At 44.1% G+C, this 16,367-nt stretch overlaps 1 protein-coding gene across 1 annotated transcript in view; it reads right to left on the reverse strand.

Annotated features, from left to right (window-relative positions):
• The window catches only part of COL22A1 (collagen type XXII alpha 1 chain), a 266,483-nt gene that overhangs the window by 41,381 nt on the left and 208,735 nt on the right, over positions 1-16,367 (reverse strand). The window contains exons 33-40 of the mRNA XM_067531757.1: positions 15,644-15,676; positions 12,151-12,204; positions 11,687-11,740; positions 10,298-10,351; positions 8,393-8,446; positions 5,863-5,916; positions 4,494-4,598; positions 3,376-3,420 (exon numbers count right to left, since the gene is read on the reverse strand). Of these exons, the coding sequence (XP_067387858.1) occupies positions 3,376-3,420; positions 4,494-4,598; positions 5,863-5,916; positions 8,393-8,446; positions 10,298-10,351; positions 11,687-11,740; positions 12,151-12,204; positions 15,644-15,676 (453 nt within the window). The remainder of the gene's footprint in view (positions 1-3,375; positions 3,421-4,493; positions 4,599-5,862; positions 5,917-8,392; positions 8,447-10,297; positions 10,352-11,686; positions 11,741-12,150; positions 12,205-15,643; positions 15,677-16,367) is intronic.

Raw genomic sequence — 16,367 nt, forward strand, 5'->3', positions numbered from 1 at the left:
TGTTTCCAGATGACAATAAATTACGGGGAGTGGTAGATACGTTGGAGGGCAGGGATCAGATACAGAGTGATTTAGAGAAATTAGAGGATTGGGCCAAAAAAAAAAATCTGATGAAGTTCAACAAGGACAAGTGCAGAGTCCTGCACTTAGGACAGAAGCATCCCATGCACTGCTACAGACTGAGGACTGACTGGCTAGGCAGCAGCTCGGCAGAAAAGGACTTGGGGGTTATAGTGGACAAGAAGCTGGAGATGAGTCAGCAGTGTGCCCTTATTGCCAAGAAGGCTAATAGCATATTGGGCTGCATTAGTAGGATCATTGCCAACAGATCAAGAGAAGTGATTATTTCCCTCTGTTTGGCACTGGTGAGGCCTCATTTGGAGTACTGTGTCCAGTTTTAGGCCCCCCGCTGCAGAAAGAATGTGAACAAATTGGGAGAATCCAGAAGAAGGCAACCAAAAAGATTAGGGGGTGGAGCACAACACTTATGAGGAGACGCTGAGGGAACTAGGCTTGTTTAGTCTGCAGAAGAGAAGAATGAGGGGGGATTTAATAGCAGCCTTTAACTACCTGAAAGGGGGTTCCAGGGAGGATGGAGCTAGGCTGTTCTCAGTGAAGGCAGATTACAGAACTAGGAGCAGAGGTCGCATGTTGCAATGGAGGCGGTCTAGGTTGGATATTAGGAAAAAAAATTTTTTTTCACTGGTGAAGCACTGGAATGGGTTACCTAGGGAGGTGGTGGAATCTCCATTCTTAGAGGTTTTTAAGGTGAGACTTGACAAAACCCTGGCTGGGATGGTTTAGTTGGGGTTGGTCCTGCTTTGAACAAGGAGTTGGACTAGATGACCTCCTGAGGTCCCTTCCAACCCTAATCTTCTATGATTCCATGTTTAAGAAAGGTGACCAATGTCTAACACACATTTACTGCTCAGAAAATACCACAGATACTTCCTGCATGGAAACTCCACAATAATTATTAATACATCGCAGTGGAACTGTTTTGACCTATGATAACATGGGGACATGGAACAATCTCTAATTCATTATACTAGGAAAAATACACTGGTAACTTGTCATATCCTGCAACTGCTTTTCCTCTTCACAAGGTACCCAGCCCAATTTTCTGACCATATGTCTGGTTCTGATCAATGCCACACCTGCAAGAGAGTGGGTGCACAGGGCCCATAATTATTTTGGTTTATCCAGTGTGTGGGTCAGCTAGCATTCATCATCCGATTTCCAACAGATCCTTCTTTTGCTAATTGAGTTGACTTGATACACAGAGACCAGGTGAGAACCTCATATCTTTGTTGGGACAATGAGTGTATATAATGCTGCTGCTTTCATGTGGTTTTATATCTGGAACTCCAATTGCTTGTTGGATAGCATGCATGCTGAGAGGCATAGGAAAACATAATACTCTTGAGCAACCACTTACTTTCCTATATTAGATTGTACATACAGGTAACTGTAGGGTATTTATTCAGAAGATCATAGAAATGAGAGCTGGAAAAGAACTACCGAGTCACAGATTAACTTTGCCCATTCCATTATCAGTGCAGGGTTCTTCTCCACAGTATATGGTTAAGTGGTTTTTCCAGTACAATTTTAAATGACTCAGCGACTCAACTTTCAACCACACCTTTAAAAGACTATTACACAGGCTAAAAGACCTCATTGTTAAAAAAAATTAAATTGTCAATAATACACAATGGAGGGAGTCTGGAAAATTGTTTTAACTGTTTTAATGAATACTGGGGAGGGTGGGTTAAGAAAGAAGCAGAATATATCCTGCTGTGGTGCTGGCTATGCAATCACACTACTCTGTTGTACATGTTATAGTGAGGAAGACATTGTAACAGACTTCACTGCAGATGGGAAGCCTCATCTAGAAGTATTTTGTTCAAGAACACAGTTTTGCTGCTAAAAGGTGAATGTTGTTTTTCCATATACAGAGATGTTCCCTAACATCTTTATTTTATATTGAGCAATAGGTTTCATTTTTTTAAATATGCTTCTTTCTCTCTCTGTTTTTTTTTTTTTTTTTTTGTAGTAATAGTTCTCTTTATTTTTCTTTTTCAGTTCAGCAGACACAAGCAGTAATACAGAGTAAAATTTAGCCATGTCAGTGCAGAACAGAGTCAGCATGAGGAAGAGACAGTTATCCAGGAATATAAGACATGGCAGGATCAATTCTTTATACAGTTATATATATGTACTTCAGTTTGATATTATTTGCTTAATATCATTCTGTCTGACCACAGAGTAGAATTAAAAATGGCTAATAGGAAGAGTAAGCAGGAAAAAACAATCAGCAGAGATAAGAAAGCCCTGGGAAAACAACTTCAAGGGGACAATGGTTGAGCCATTAACTGGAGAGATGGTCTTCTCAGATGCCAACCTAAAGTGACACAGCTGTTTTACCAGAGCCTCGAGATCAACAGGACCATAAACAGTTAATAATCTCTTTCTCAAGGGAGAGGTGGAGTTGCCAGCAGTTGCCATCTCAGGAGATTTGCTCAGAGACAGACACTGAGACAAGCAAAGAATGCAGGGCAGTCTGTCTCTCCCACCTAAAGACTGAGATACCTGAGCGAAGTGGAACTTGAAAGGATAATGTTTAGGCAAGACCAGATGCAGATAAACTTTTGTTATTTTTACCCTTTCCTCTGCTTACCATTTACCTTTGGGTGAATAAATAATGTTCATTTTGAAACTGTTTTCAGTCACTTTTATCAACCGCTGAGGGAAGTTTCCGACGGGAACTGAATACAGTTGGGCCTGTTGTGTTAACAGTTGGGAAATGGCAGTGGATGGGTGGCAGCAAGCCAGAGATCCACTCCAAGAGCACGGGAACAGCAAGGTTCCCCCCAGAAAGAGGTAAAGGAAGCATCACCTGTCACCTAAGGTGTGCCCTTGATTGACTGCAAAAGGGTCTGAAGTGCAGCTTGCCCTGTAATTGTGACAATGACTCTCTGATTGTATGGATTCAAGATTGCCAGTGAAATCAGTGGGAATTTTGTCTCGGTAAGCACGGCAGGACTTGGCCCATAATCTTAATTATAGCTTTATATAGAGATACTAAAGATTATGTACGTGGAAAGTGAACAAGTTATTTGATATTCTGATATTTGCATGTTTATAACAAGAGAGGCCTTACACAGGAAATAAACAGAGTTGTTTGTCAAGTTTCTGTTGCAAACTTTTTCCATTGAAAAACAAGAACACATTTTTGAGTAAATGTTTCACCAAAAATATTTTCCAGTGAAAATGGACCATATTTTCTGTGAAATCTTCCACCAGCTCCAGTGACAATGTGCAAGCTCATCCTGATTTCTGAGAAAAGTCCTCAGCAGGACGGAGGTAAATTCTTACCTTGTGTCCAAGGGGTCCTGGTAAGCCTGGAGGGCCTCTTTCACCCTATAGCCAAAACAGAAAGTAGTCAACACCTTCGCCAACAAATGCTTGGCCTTTGAAAAGTAAACAAAAAAGTGATTCTTACATCAAACTAGTATTTCTAGTGACTATGGGTGGGATCCATGAAGGAACTTAGCGGTTGCAACACTGAGCGTCTAACTTTCTGGCATGTAGAAAATCATAAGAAAAACACTGAGATCCACAAAGCCTGAGTTAGGAGCCTAGGCTACCAATACAAGGAATGGGGAAAGATAGACATCTAAGAATGCAACCCAGAAAAGCAAGCACACTAGGTGGGGAGCTGCCTAATGGGAGATTCCAACAAGAGGGGTGTGTGCTAAGCCCCTCCCCTCTCTCAGAGATAAGTACCTACATCTAGGCTTCAGGGATGTGCCCATTTCTGCTTAGTGATCCACCAATGGGAGCCCACCACATGGTGTCAGGTGGCTTAGGCACCATCTTGTGGGACTGAGTTAGGTACCTGGTGCCTGCCTCACTCCACTGAAAATGGAAAATGGAGGAGGAGGAGGAGGAAGGGTTGTTATGGTGGTAGTGCCCATGTTATAACTTTTAGCCTAATGGTTAGAGCACTCATCTGTGATATGGGAGACCCAGCTTCAATTCTCACCTCTGCCTGACGGGGAAACAGGACTTAAACAAGGGTGTCTCCCACCTCTCAAGAGAGTGCTTTCATCACTGACCTATAGAATATTCTTACGTGAGGCTCCCTCAATCTCTCCCTGTTGAAGCTGTCCCACTGTGTATAACTACTTAAATACTAATTGGGGGAGAGAGAGAGATTGCCCACCTGTGAGTTTGGAGAACAGGGAGGGTGGGCAGATGGGGACAGAATACATGATGGTGCAGTGTCAGAGGCAAGCAAGCTTGCTGCATAGACTGATGCTGGCAGCCACATCGACTCAAAGCGTGGCCTGCTGTCAGTGTGTAATAGTGTAATGTTGCACTGCGATGTCATGCAAGCATGCTTTATACACTGCCCTCTGCTGAGGCCATTTCATTTTAACTCATCTAGGAACTAGTCCTAGTTGGGTGCAGAGTGTAGTAAGAGGACTTACCCGTTCTCCATCTTTACCCTTCCCTGGTAAGCCAGGTATTCCAGCAGGGCCCGGCTCACCTGAGGGCCCAGGTAGACCTGGTTTTCCTTCCATTCCTGGGTCACCCTGTAGAAGACATTACAATGACAATATGTCAATTGTGAGCTACGGTCCATTTCTGGATCAGATCTCCCATGAGGATAAAAATGTCCAGGGCTTTTGTCTTTACCTTTTATAAGCAGAACATTGCTCAGTGCCATAGGAAGCCCTCTTTTATTTTAATGTAAGAATCTGATAATGTATCTTGGCCTTTATATCAAATATTCTCATAAGAATGTAGGTATTTTCCTCTTTAAAAGAAAACATTAGCCCTAAATGGTTTGGGGCTTGGCTATGTTAAAGACTCCTCCAATCTGTGCAATACTGATGTAGTTACACTCAGCAGAAGAGCTCAAGTTACTGGCCCTGTGTTTTGAAAAGCAGGTTGTGGAAAGGTATTCCTGGTGAGCGGTCCTTAATTCTAGAACACCCTTACCTTCGCTCTTCCATTGCAACTTCACCCTGTTCACTTTGGAAACATACTAGAAGGCTCATTTAATTCAGGGAACAATTGAGTTTTAAGTAGATTGAGGGATCTCGTGAATGTTGGGAACATGGATGATGATCTGGTGGGAGAGGTTGATATAGTGGGGCTTGTCTACATTTTGAATTGTTATCCTTTTATTGTGTGTCGTTACGGTCAATATTATTATTAATTATTTCTAGTATGGCACCCCAATCGAGAATCAAGGCTCCATCATTGTAGGTGTGGTACAGGCAAGTAATAAAGGAGACAGTCCCTGCCTTAGAGAGTTTACAGTCTAGATGTCAGGCAGTACATAACAGTTGGGTAAGACAGACAAATGGAGGGGAGGGTGGGCTGGAAGGATGAGGAATTATACAGTTAAAAGAGCTTGTTATGGAAGCATAAGTTTCAGCTTGCCTAACCAGTGCCTGAAGGTTTTGCTTAGGGATTTACAGTTTTAAACCTAATGATCAAGAGAGAAACAAATGGAATAGAATCCTTCACCCTTGGCACAAACCTCTTTAGCGAACAGGGCTGAGAATGATCATCACTGTGCAGATGTGTTTTCAAATCAGTGACATCACTGTACCTAATAGAAAAACTAGGAAGGCCTTATCACTTCAAGAGCTCCCATGCTATTAGTTCTGCTAGGTAGTTTATACAGGGGTCACCAAACGAAATTCTATGGCCTGAGTTATACAATATGTCAGACTGGATGAGCTAATCCTCCCTTCTGGCTTTAAAATCTATAAATCCTGGCCACAGTTCAGAATGTTAAAAGTTCAGATAAACATTTATATGACAGACATGAAAAAACTGTTCTACCTTTTCACCCTTTTGTCCATTCTTTCCAGGTTGGCCAGCGTCTCCAGGTACACCCTTTGGAGAAAAAAAGATGTTTCTGTTTCAGGTGGTATTTAATTCTAAAGGAAATGGGACAGACAGATGTACTGTACTGTACATCACGGGGATTTGGGGCAATTTTACACATCTTGCTTACTCCCCCCTCTCAGTACAGACAATTTGTAATCCTGAGCACAATGAACTAGAAGTAATGTGTATCAGCTGCTGGAAAAAGTTATTTTCAATGTAAAAATGAACTGCAAAACTAAAGTGAAAATTGAGTTAGTCATTCTCTCAACCAAAATAAATTTTCCCCCTCTTTAAAATGCTCCTCGCACTTCCTGGTTTGCTGAAGATAACCCAGAAAGCATAATTTTAGAGATCAGACATACTAGAAGCCTCATTACAACCAAAAGTCTCATTACATTTATTTTTGTGTCTGATGCCCTCCCAATAGTCTGTATGAGGAGGAAATTCAGCCCACATCTGGGATTAACTCAATGTTCATTTTACCCTTGCATTTCAATTTTCATTCCCTTTAAATTATAGGCAGATGGGATCTGACAACTTCTTTGATTCTTTATAGTTTAGACCAGCGGTTCCCAACCTTTTTGAGTGAAAGCCCCACTAGTTAAGACCAGGTAAAACACGTGCCCCCCTCTCTCCATCCCCATCGCCTCCTCATCGACCATAAACACATACAACCCCATAAACACATATAATGATAATAAATAATAATAATAATAAATTACTCTGATCTGAATAAGAAGTTAAGCCTTCCCAGGTGCAGCCGCCACCGCACACCCTGTGTGGCCCTGCCTCTTTCTGTCCCTCACGGACTGAGGATAATGGAGGTGGGATCTGGCGGGTTGGCCGGGGCTGCTCCAGGCCCCCACTGGTGCGGGGCTACTCCTCTCTGGTCAGGGGCCCAGCCGGCTTGGGGCTGAGGGAGGAGCTGCTCGTCCGCACTGGCCAGAGTGGAATTTGGGGCTGCTACTCCCTCGGATGGGGAGGGAGGCACTGCTTCTCCACTCTTGCTGGCTGGAGCTCACAGCTGCTCCTCCACTCCAGCCAGCATGGAGTTTGGGGGTGCTGCATCTGGCATAGATCTCAGGGGGGCTAAATGACCTCAATATTACTGAAGCCTCATGGACCCCCTGTAATCTTTGGCACCCCCCCCCCCCCAGGTTGGGAACCATTGGCTTAGACCCATAAGTGATTGATTTCCTAACCAACCAATGTAACATTCCTTTCTCCTTCCCTTTCTTCATGATGAAACAAGGACAGGGCTTGTGAGTTGGGTCTTTCAAGATAGATGTTTTCAGAAGGTTGTGGAATGAACTAAACCCCACCAGTAAGACCAGGACCTGTCTCTGTTTGAACTCACCACTGAGCAGTGCAATTATCTGGAGTTATTCCAGCATCAGTTAGTACTACGTCCCACTCTGCTAGCTTTTATCTGCCATTCTGATTGCAAGTCAGAAGACAGGATCACAACAAGTATTGTTTCCCCACTTCAGTTTCCTGGGTCAGGTGACCCCCAGACTAAGGTATTTCCCCAACCACACCAGAGCTGCAGGTCAGTCTGTGCAACAGAACTGCCGGCCAGGAACCTTCCTGCTGCCTCACAGTGTATCAAACTCTAGAGACTCCCAGGCTATTCTTGACCCTGCTCCTGCCCTAGCCTTGCCCAAGCCCTCTTCCAGTCTTGTCCTTGCCCTACCATGACCTTGTTCCAGCCTAGCTTCCACTTCCTGATCCTCCTTAGACCCTCAGACCCTGACAACCTGGCTCTGAAGTTTGGCCTGTATCTGGACCCCGGCTGCGGTACCGACTTTGCTTGTCCCTGGACTCTGACTACCCAGCTTGAACCCTTGGCTTGCACCTGGACTCTCTCAAGGATACTGATTCTGGCTTGACTATGGACTCTGATCTCTGTTCTGACTCTGGCCTGTCCTGAAATCTTGATTCCAGCTCCAACCTTAGCCCAGTTGCAACCTGACATCTGGCTTTGACCTCTACTTCAATCACTAGGCCTGACTGGGTGGCAGTGCCTGACAGTGAGATTGTCCTGGTAAATACACCATTCCCAAGATATCCAGGTCTGCTGGGTCTCTCAAAGGCAGAGTAATAGGCAGTAATTCAACCATCTGTAACAAACAACAGCAATAGACCCTGGGAAATGGAAAACCAAAGAAACTAAGGCTTTGTCTACACTACCAACTTTTGTTGGTATAACTACATCGCTCGGGGTTGTGGATTTTCTATGCCCCTGAGTGACATAGTTATACTGACCTAAGCGCTGGTGTAGACAGCTTTATGTCAACAGGAGAGCTTCTCCTGTCGCCCTAGTTACTGCCTCTGGGGGCAGTGGAGTACCTACACTGACAACAGAAGCTCTCCTATCGGTGTAGATAGTGTCTTCACTAAGCGCTGTAAGTGTAGACAAGCCCTAAGCGAGGGAAATGTAGCAGGGTGCAGACAGGGAACAAATCCACTGATGAATACATACCACGTTTCCTGCCAAGCCTTGTGGACCTGGGGGCCCAACAGGTCCAGGAACGCCCTGTTTTAAGAAAATTAATTTTTATTATTTATACTACTACTGCTTTAGGAGCTAGAGGTTTCAAATGAGATTGTGGTCCTATTGTGATAGGTGCTGTACGAGCACATAGGAAAAGACAATACCTGCCTCAAAGACTTTACAATCTGAATTAGGATTCAACAGTACAAAGCAGATTAGGACGTCCCTTGGGAATTTAAAAATTATCCAGCACCAAGGTGAACCCTAAATCCAGATCAGATACTCCATGATCTTGGGGGAAAAAACAATACTGATTTATCATAAAAATATAGGATCTAGGGCAACAAGGTCATCTTCCCTGACAATTCTACCCTTCCCCCACTTTTCGTATTTTTAGTGAGGACGATATTTCAGTTGTGAATATTCTGAACTGGTAGGACAAGAACGCAAAGGCTTCTATCCATACGGAACAGTCAGATGCAGTTCTAACTTTCTTAGCTTAATTCTTCAATTAATTATCCGATCCTGCAACCACTTACAAGATCTGTTCAGGACTCAGGCTTTGGATCAGGCCCATAAAAAGGCTGACCTCCTTTGTAAAGCATTGTGAGATCTATGGATGAAAAATGCTGTATAAAGGCTAGTTGCTATACAGCAATATTACTCAGTATTATACAACATTGTTATTACTATTGCTAAGATTATGTCTATGCTTATGACGACATGTAAAATACATACAGTGCATGCCCTCCTACCATGAGTATAAACAGCAGTGTAGATGAGGTACTAGTTAGGTGAGTAAATGCATGCCAGAACCTTATGGCATTTACCCTACATGGCTCTCCACACACCCAGGCAGTGCCTTTCCCATCTGCACTGCCATTTGTAGTCATGGTGTGTCCCGCCGCTAGAGTCTTTCCCTGCTTCAGGGAAAGACTCCAGCTGCAGGAAAAGGCTCTGGAATGGGGAGGCAGCGAGGAAAGGCTCCAGCAGCTCTCCAATGCCTCCCTATTGTCAAAGCCTTTTACCGCAGCGTGGAACTACACATTGCAGCATGGATGCAGCCTGCTTTTCACCACAGCATCTAGCTACACATCCCCTGCACACTACCGCAAGTGTAGAGAAGGCCTAACAGTAGCCTGACTGAATTTAATGGAAGAGTAATCATGGTAGCAACAGGCCATAACTGGGCTGGTAGGACAATGATTGCCATTTTCTGGTATCTGGCCTTCACCAGATCTAAGGCTCTCCAAAACCATTCCTCTAATTCCTTGCACTCTGTTCAGCACTTCCCCTTCTACTGACTTTTGCTTAAGAAAGGAGTGAGAAATCGCCCATTCGGAGGTAAATTGGGAATTGAGTCGTTGCTATTCTCTAGTATGCAGAAGCCAAATCAGATCAGCCTATGAGAACATCGGCCCCCGATACAAGTATGTGGGGTGATTTTATGGTAATGATTCTCCTTTTTTAAAAAAAACCCTGAATTGTTCAGGCAGCAGGAGAAGCATAAAGCCAACTGAGATCAAAAGCAAGTTGTGGCTCTTGATGAGATACAAGCTGGTATCCAGATGGTAGCCTGTGCCTGAATGACATACCAGTGCATTAATGAGTACAGCCAGCCCCTGGCCTGGAAAGGAGTGGGATTCATCTTAGAATCAGACTTCACAAACAAAAACTTTGGAACTGTGCTCACTGAACTGATTGGAGCATCAATCTGTTAGGTGCAACTGAGCGGTTTGAATTTCTGTTCATCCAGCTCTTGTCCTCGCTGCAGATCACAACGTGCACTGCACAGGATCTGCCTGAGATTATTAGTCTGTAAAACAGTTACTTCGGAAGCCCTGCAGGTGTGTTCCCATTGCGAGAACTGCTCTGAGCGAAGCAATTACTCACAGTCTCTCCACGGACTCCTGGCTCTCCTTTGGCTCCTTCCTGTCCTTTCATACCCTAGACAGAAAGAAAAGAGACTGAGACTGATTAGAAACCAGACTGAACTGCCTGCCAGACAACAAGACACCTGAACATGTTCTAGGCAGCAGGCTTAGCTAATCAATTCACAAAGGATTTTAATAGCAAGAAAATGGCTTCCAGTTCTCTACACAGCAAGACAATGAAATGTAGAAACAAATCTCTGAGAATTAACAAAGGAAAGAATTAACAACAACTGTTCAGCTCAGAGGCTGTTTTTCAGCATTGGATGCTGGGACTTGTGGATATCCAGATGGGGTGAAATTCATGCCTCCACGTAGGGCCATCCTAGGCCTATGCACCACTCATATCCTAACAAAGCTGCAATGGTCTCTCTCCACAGGAGAATTTCACCCTGAGTTGCAGATTGTAACTATATGAACAGTAATAGCGCACTACGGATGAATTTCTGTGCAAGGGGCCTTCACTGGCCCTGTGAACCACAGAAGTCTACCTTGAAGATTTAAGTGGAACTTGCTTTGTGCTGGTCCCCTGTCCAATGGCGGAATTCCCCAGCAAGGAGTTCAGGAGCACTGTTGCTCCTGTTTTCTTGACATCACTGACTGCCCTCAAACCATTTTTCTCCTTCCTTTTTTGTTAAGCTCATGTTAGTGTTTGTTTAAGGCAGCCCACGAGTGGCCGTCCAAGCGACAGCCAATTTCTATCCACAGGAAAGGCACAACACAGGCGCTGCAACCTTCTCCCTGCTGCCCTGCAAACATACTTCAGCCTTAAGCTGGAGGGACCACATCTAGGGGAGGGAGAGTGGTACCTCTGTGCCGATTCACTCTTTGCCCTTTCTAATGAGATGGTCAACAGGAGTTATGATCAGGGCTCATTTGTAATGGTGTTTTTTGCAGCCCAGGCAATTTTTCCGTGATAATTGGACTAAAACTATGTACCCATTTCACATACACCAAGGAGAATTCAGAGAGTGCCTTGAATCTGCACACTGCCCTGGAATCCTTTGTTAATGCGCTGTAACCTGAATCACTCATTTGTTAGCCCAATGGGGCAGCAGAAACACAGTACACTTGGCTCTTGAGAGACCTGGGCTGGGAGAGCGGTCTCAGAGCTCCTGCTTGCAGATCTGTGCAGAGACAGCATGTCACACTTAGGGCTTGACTCTCTTCTCCTTTGCACTGGGGTTAATCGGGGGTACCTAAATCCACAGAGGTCAATGGAATTACAGCCGCGTGAGAGGAGAATCAGACCTTCAGCATCCAGGGGGAAGGAATGTGTGGAGTAATCTATATCCACAGAGCACCCCTAGCCTACCTGGTCATTCCAGGGGGTGTAGTTGAGGTTGCTTACCTGTGGTCCTGGAGGCCCTGACAACCCCATTTCACCTGGGACACCACGCAGTCCCTGCAAAGAAAGGGGAGGAGGGAAACAACTCATTTATTCTCCTTGGCATATGTTGATTTGGCTCATTTTTCCCCTCTTGGGGGAAGGGAAGGATTTTGAATGTCCAGGGCCAGCAGCAGCTCAGGTTAATTTCAGACGTGATGGAGAAGATGCTCATTCCTCTTCAGCATGCCCAACCACTGCTGCAGAAGAACAATGGGTCCCAATAACAAAAAACTTTCTGTCCCATAGACTAACTATTTAGGTAATTTTGTAGGGCAAAATCACCTGAAAGAAGTTTATTTAAAATGAGCTATCTACATAAATATCAGCAAAACCCTACCCAGAACTCCCTACCAGCTCTTTGCTTGGCAGCAGTGAGCAGGGAGCAGCTCAATGTCATTTCTGAAGGAATACGGTCATGTACTTACAGGTTCCCCTCTGTTTCCTTGATCTCCTTTCTCTCCCTTCGGCCCAGTTTCTCCCTGTCACAAAATCATAAGAGGATAGAGAGAAGAAAGTAAAGTTATCTCCTCGGCTAGGCTGATAAAAGTCAGACAGCTTTGTTCTTCAACAGGCGTTAGACCCCTTTCCAGACAGAGGGCTGACGTTAAGGGTCTCTTATCCATCCCACATTGAAAACTGAGTGGATTTTTCATATTAAATGACTAGGATCTTAGAACCCACCCTTTTACCTGCAAGCAGAAAAGAGGGCATCCTATTAGGGTTATCAGAATATGGCCACAGACTCCATCTTTACCAAGGGCCTGATTCAATGGCCACTGAGGTCAATGGAAAGACCTTCCAATGAATGAAATGGGCTTTGGACCAAGGCCAAATGAATGAGAGAAAGAGTCCTCTTCAGCTAAACTGCTACCATTTCCACTCCTGCTTGGTATCTGGATCTAGAGGACTCGTGTTGAAAATATGAACAGTCATGTTCCTTCTGTCCGAAAAGAGAGATTATTTTGGGGGGCGGGGAGAGGAGGGGTTGTTAGAGGTTATTGTTCAATATATTATCTGTGAAAAAATGCTGGTCTTTCTAAGCCTATCCTAAATACATTTTCAACTAAAAAGATGGTGACTCTCCCTCAGAGATAACGTTACTGACTAATGGGATTCATTTATCCCTGTCCTTCCACATTACAATATCCATGCATGTTCACGCTGGTGGAATACGACAAAGCAGGAATTCACCTTTACTGTGAATTCTGAAAAACCAATCAGTGTGGTCGCATTCTTGCTACTTGAATGCATTTAAGTGAATGGCACACATTATTGGAGAAATGGCTGTCCTCTGTGGGTGTAATCCCACTCCCACTGAGTATTCTAATGATACAGGACCAAGCCACACATGAAATCTCAAATTCCTATGTGAACATATGTATTCAGGGAAGAACATTCAAACTTTTTTTTTTGTTATATCATTATATAAAATCTTTCAGTTATCCAGTCAAGGGACAGAAGCAGTACCATGTGACTTAGGTTACCAATCCGACACCAGGATTAGTCAAAACAAAGAGTTCATATAGTTCTTCATAGTTTGAAGTCTGTTTCCGAGATCTGATTGCCAAATCATTTCCACTAGCAACAGATTTGTGAAATTCAAAGTCTGTTTGCAAAGGATTTTCCAGGCAAAAAAGGCTGAACTTGTAATAAATATGTGCAATAAATAATTCAACTCAAGTTAACACAGCTCCTATTTGAACAGTCTCTGATGCCATCTAATGGCCTACAGAAACACGACGATGCAGCACAAAATGGTTTCATAAATTTACGTCATGCAAATATTGCAGTTGCACTTTGGTATAATTACATTGCAAACTAGTACACTTCTTGAAATCCTTCTGAGTGATGAAAATAGACGCACATTAACAAAGTCAAAGAGAAGGATGCTCTTGATAACTGTAAATATAAACAGTTATTACCATGGAAACCAAGGCTGCAAGAGGAAGTAAGCACTCAATAGTCTAAGGCGGCAGCTCTTTGAATAGTCCTTTTCCTCCTTTTTCTTTCTGCGTTTCCATTGCCAATCAACGTTAGTGCCATACTGACCAGCCTCCCGGCTCAGGGCCATATTTTGAACGTTATTAGGAATTAGGCAACTATCTAGCCTTAAAAATCTGCCCCTAAAGTCATTCAGGAGCCACAGGACAGGTAGAATACAGGCAGGGCAAACTAACCTGTCTCAGTCCCAATCTGGAGGGACCGCCTACAGGCTCCGTCCAAATCAGCTGAACAAATGGCCAACCTGTCAGTGCTGTCACATGATGCTGCAGTGTTACCTGGGCCCCTGTCCACTGATCTCAATCCACTCACTCATTTTACACAGCTCATTGAACAGAAATGAGATGGTGTTGACGAACAGCTGGTTTGGATAACAACTAGTGGCCGGACTGGATCTAGCTAGTGCCTCTCACTGTTTTCTTTTCCATTTTATTAACTTCTAGCCCAAGGCGGCAAGGTGGAGAGTGGGCCAGCTTGTGCCCCTCTACTCTGTGAGTGGGCAAGGGGATGGGGCAGAGTGTGATGAGGCCTGCTCGCCTCCTGATTTATGCAGGACACGATCAGAGTCACAACTACGGCGCCCGCAGAATGCAAGACATCACAAAGAGAAGAGGAGGAGACGGGGTATTGGTGAGGTTCATGCTGCACCTTCTGTAGGGATTTTCCTCCAGAACTGCTCCTCCATCAGTGCAGGTCTGCAAGCTCCCAACACAGGGCTGTACCCTGAAGGCACAACTCAGCCCATTATGATTAGATAAGGCCCAAACCCATTTGAACTAGTCGTGGTATTTCAGTGATGACTGAGCAGCTCCTGAAACTTATGCCTTTAGAGCATACACAATGCCCCGATGATGGCCGCCCTCTTGGCCAACACACCAGGGTGTGAACCAGGGACCTCCAGAGCTAAAAGCATGAGCTGCCACAGCTTAAACTAAAATTCCATAGCAAAGGGCTGTAACAACTCATGTGCCAATCCACAGAGGGGGACTGGGTCACACCTCTGTGCTAACACACATCACAACCTTTCTAAACCTTAGTCTGTGAATCTGCAAAGTGAAGCTAACTCTACCTACTTCCCTCCCTATCTCTGCTGTGGATATCTGGAATCCTGTCTTATATTTGCAGATGTCCCCTATGGTAAATGCCACTGCTGTCATTTTACAGATACAGAAATTAGACCCAGAGAGCTCAGCAACTGACACGCTGGAGCAAGTCACTTAGACTCTGCACTCTTAATTCTCTGCTGCATTGCAACTTATGCAGTTATCTATATCTGTGCAAAGGAAGGGTGACACTCTACCACAGTGCAACACTAAGACCTTGTGTAATCAAGTATTTATTCCTGTACAAAGCATGTGCAAAACCCTATCATTCTGCTTTGATAGCACATCACATTTATGATGTATAGAGGTAAATACGTTGCAAGGCAGTGGAGAATCAAGCACAGAGATAAAGTGAAACAAAACTTAAGAATCAGTCATGCTGAGATCCACCATTTTTTGGTTTGTTTTGTTTTCAGATGTCACCCTTGTGACCAACCAGCTGTACTTTGTGTTGCTTGTTTGTATCTCTCTACAACCTGCTGATCTCCCAAAGTTATCACTGCATTCCCATGGCCCAATCCTGTACCGCACTCAGTACCTCTTGCAATGTTCAGAGAGCGCTCACCATCTCGCAGGGCTGGGACAGAATTCAGCTGCATCCCAACAACAGTTAATCTGGATGATGCTGTTACTAGAACAACAGCTGCATTTTCATGGCGACTAGCCATACTGGTGACGCTACCTGGAGCCAGACTCAAGCTGAGCTCTTTTGTACAAAGTATTTAAATGACATGTAAATTTCCAAGGTGCTCTTTATCTATCAAAGATAAATGGTGATCAGTTGGAGGCCATCTTTATTAGGTACATTACTTACAGGAATCGGAGGGCGTGGGGTAAACAGGGCTGTCTGGAAAGGAAATGAAAAATGAAACAGAAAATTAGTAGAAACACATTCACAAAAGAAGTCCTTCAAATTTATTTCCCTAAAAAGTTAATCATTTGTGGACTTCCTTCTCTCAGTCAATACAGATTTCCTTCCTCTGACGTTGGCAGGTCCTTTTATCCAGCACAGTGTTCTTTGGAAACAAAAGATACAAACCATGCCTGAACTTGGTTGGGGTATTTGAAATATGAATCCCATGCATTCACATGAATTCTATAGTAATCATGGCCTCAACCAAAATCCCAGTTTCAAACAGCTTTGAACTTTGGGATGTTAGAAATCTGGATCTGAATTTTGGAGTTGATCCGATCTCTATTTTTATTAAACTTTCCACTTTGGACCTAGTGTAATCAAGGGCAACTTCCATGGAAATTGAAAAGAGCTGTACTTTGATCGTTCCATAATCGAGCTTGGTCCATAGTTTTCCACCCTTGGATCACTAAGGATGGCCACACTTCTCCTCGTTACAGATTCCCTCAGAGATGTATTGCTCAGAAGAACCTTCTTCATTCCTACGCAGGTGGTGCTGCATTTGTGACCATTTCCCTCAGCTGTCGACCAGACCACAATTAGCCATGCCTTTGTGATTGGATTATTGTCCTGCGATATATTTGGGCTACCCTGATGGTCATTTGAAAACTGCCACTGATACAGA

The sequence above is a fragment of the Emydura macquarii genome, unplaced genomic scaffold (genome assembly GCF_026122565.2).
Source record: "Emydura macquarii macquarii isolate MOO-44397 ecotype Brisbane River unplaced genomic scaffold, CSIRO-AGI_Emac_v2 contig_369, whole genome shotgun sequence".
In the NCBI taxonomy this organism is placed as follows: Eukaryota; Metazoa; Chordata; order Testudines; family Chelidae; genus Emydura; species Emydura macquarii.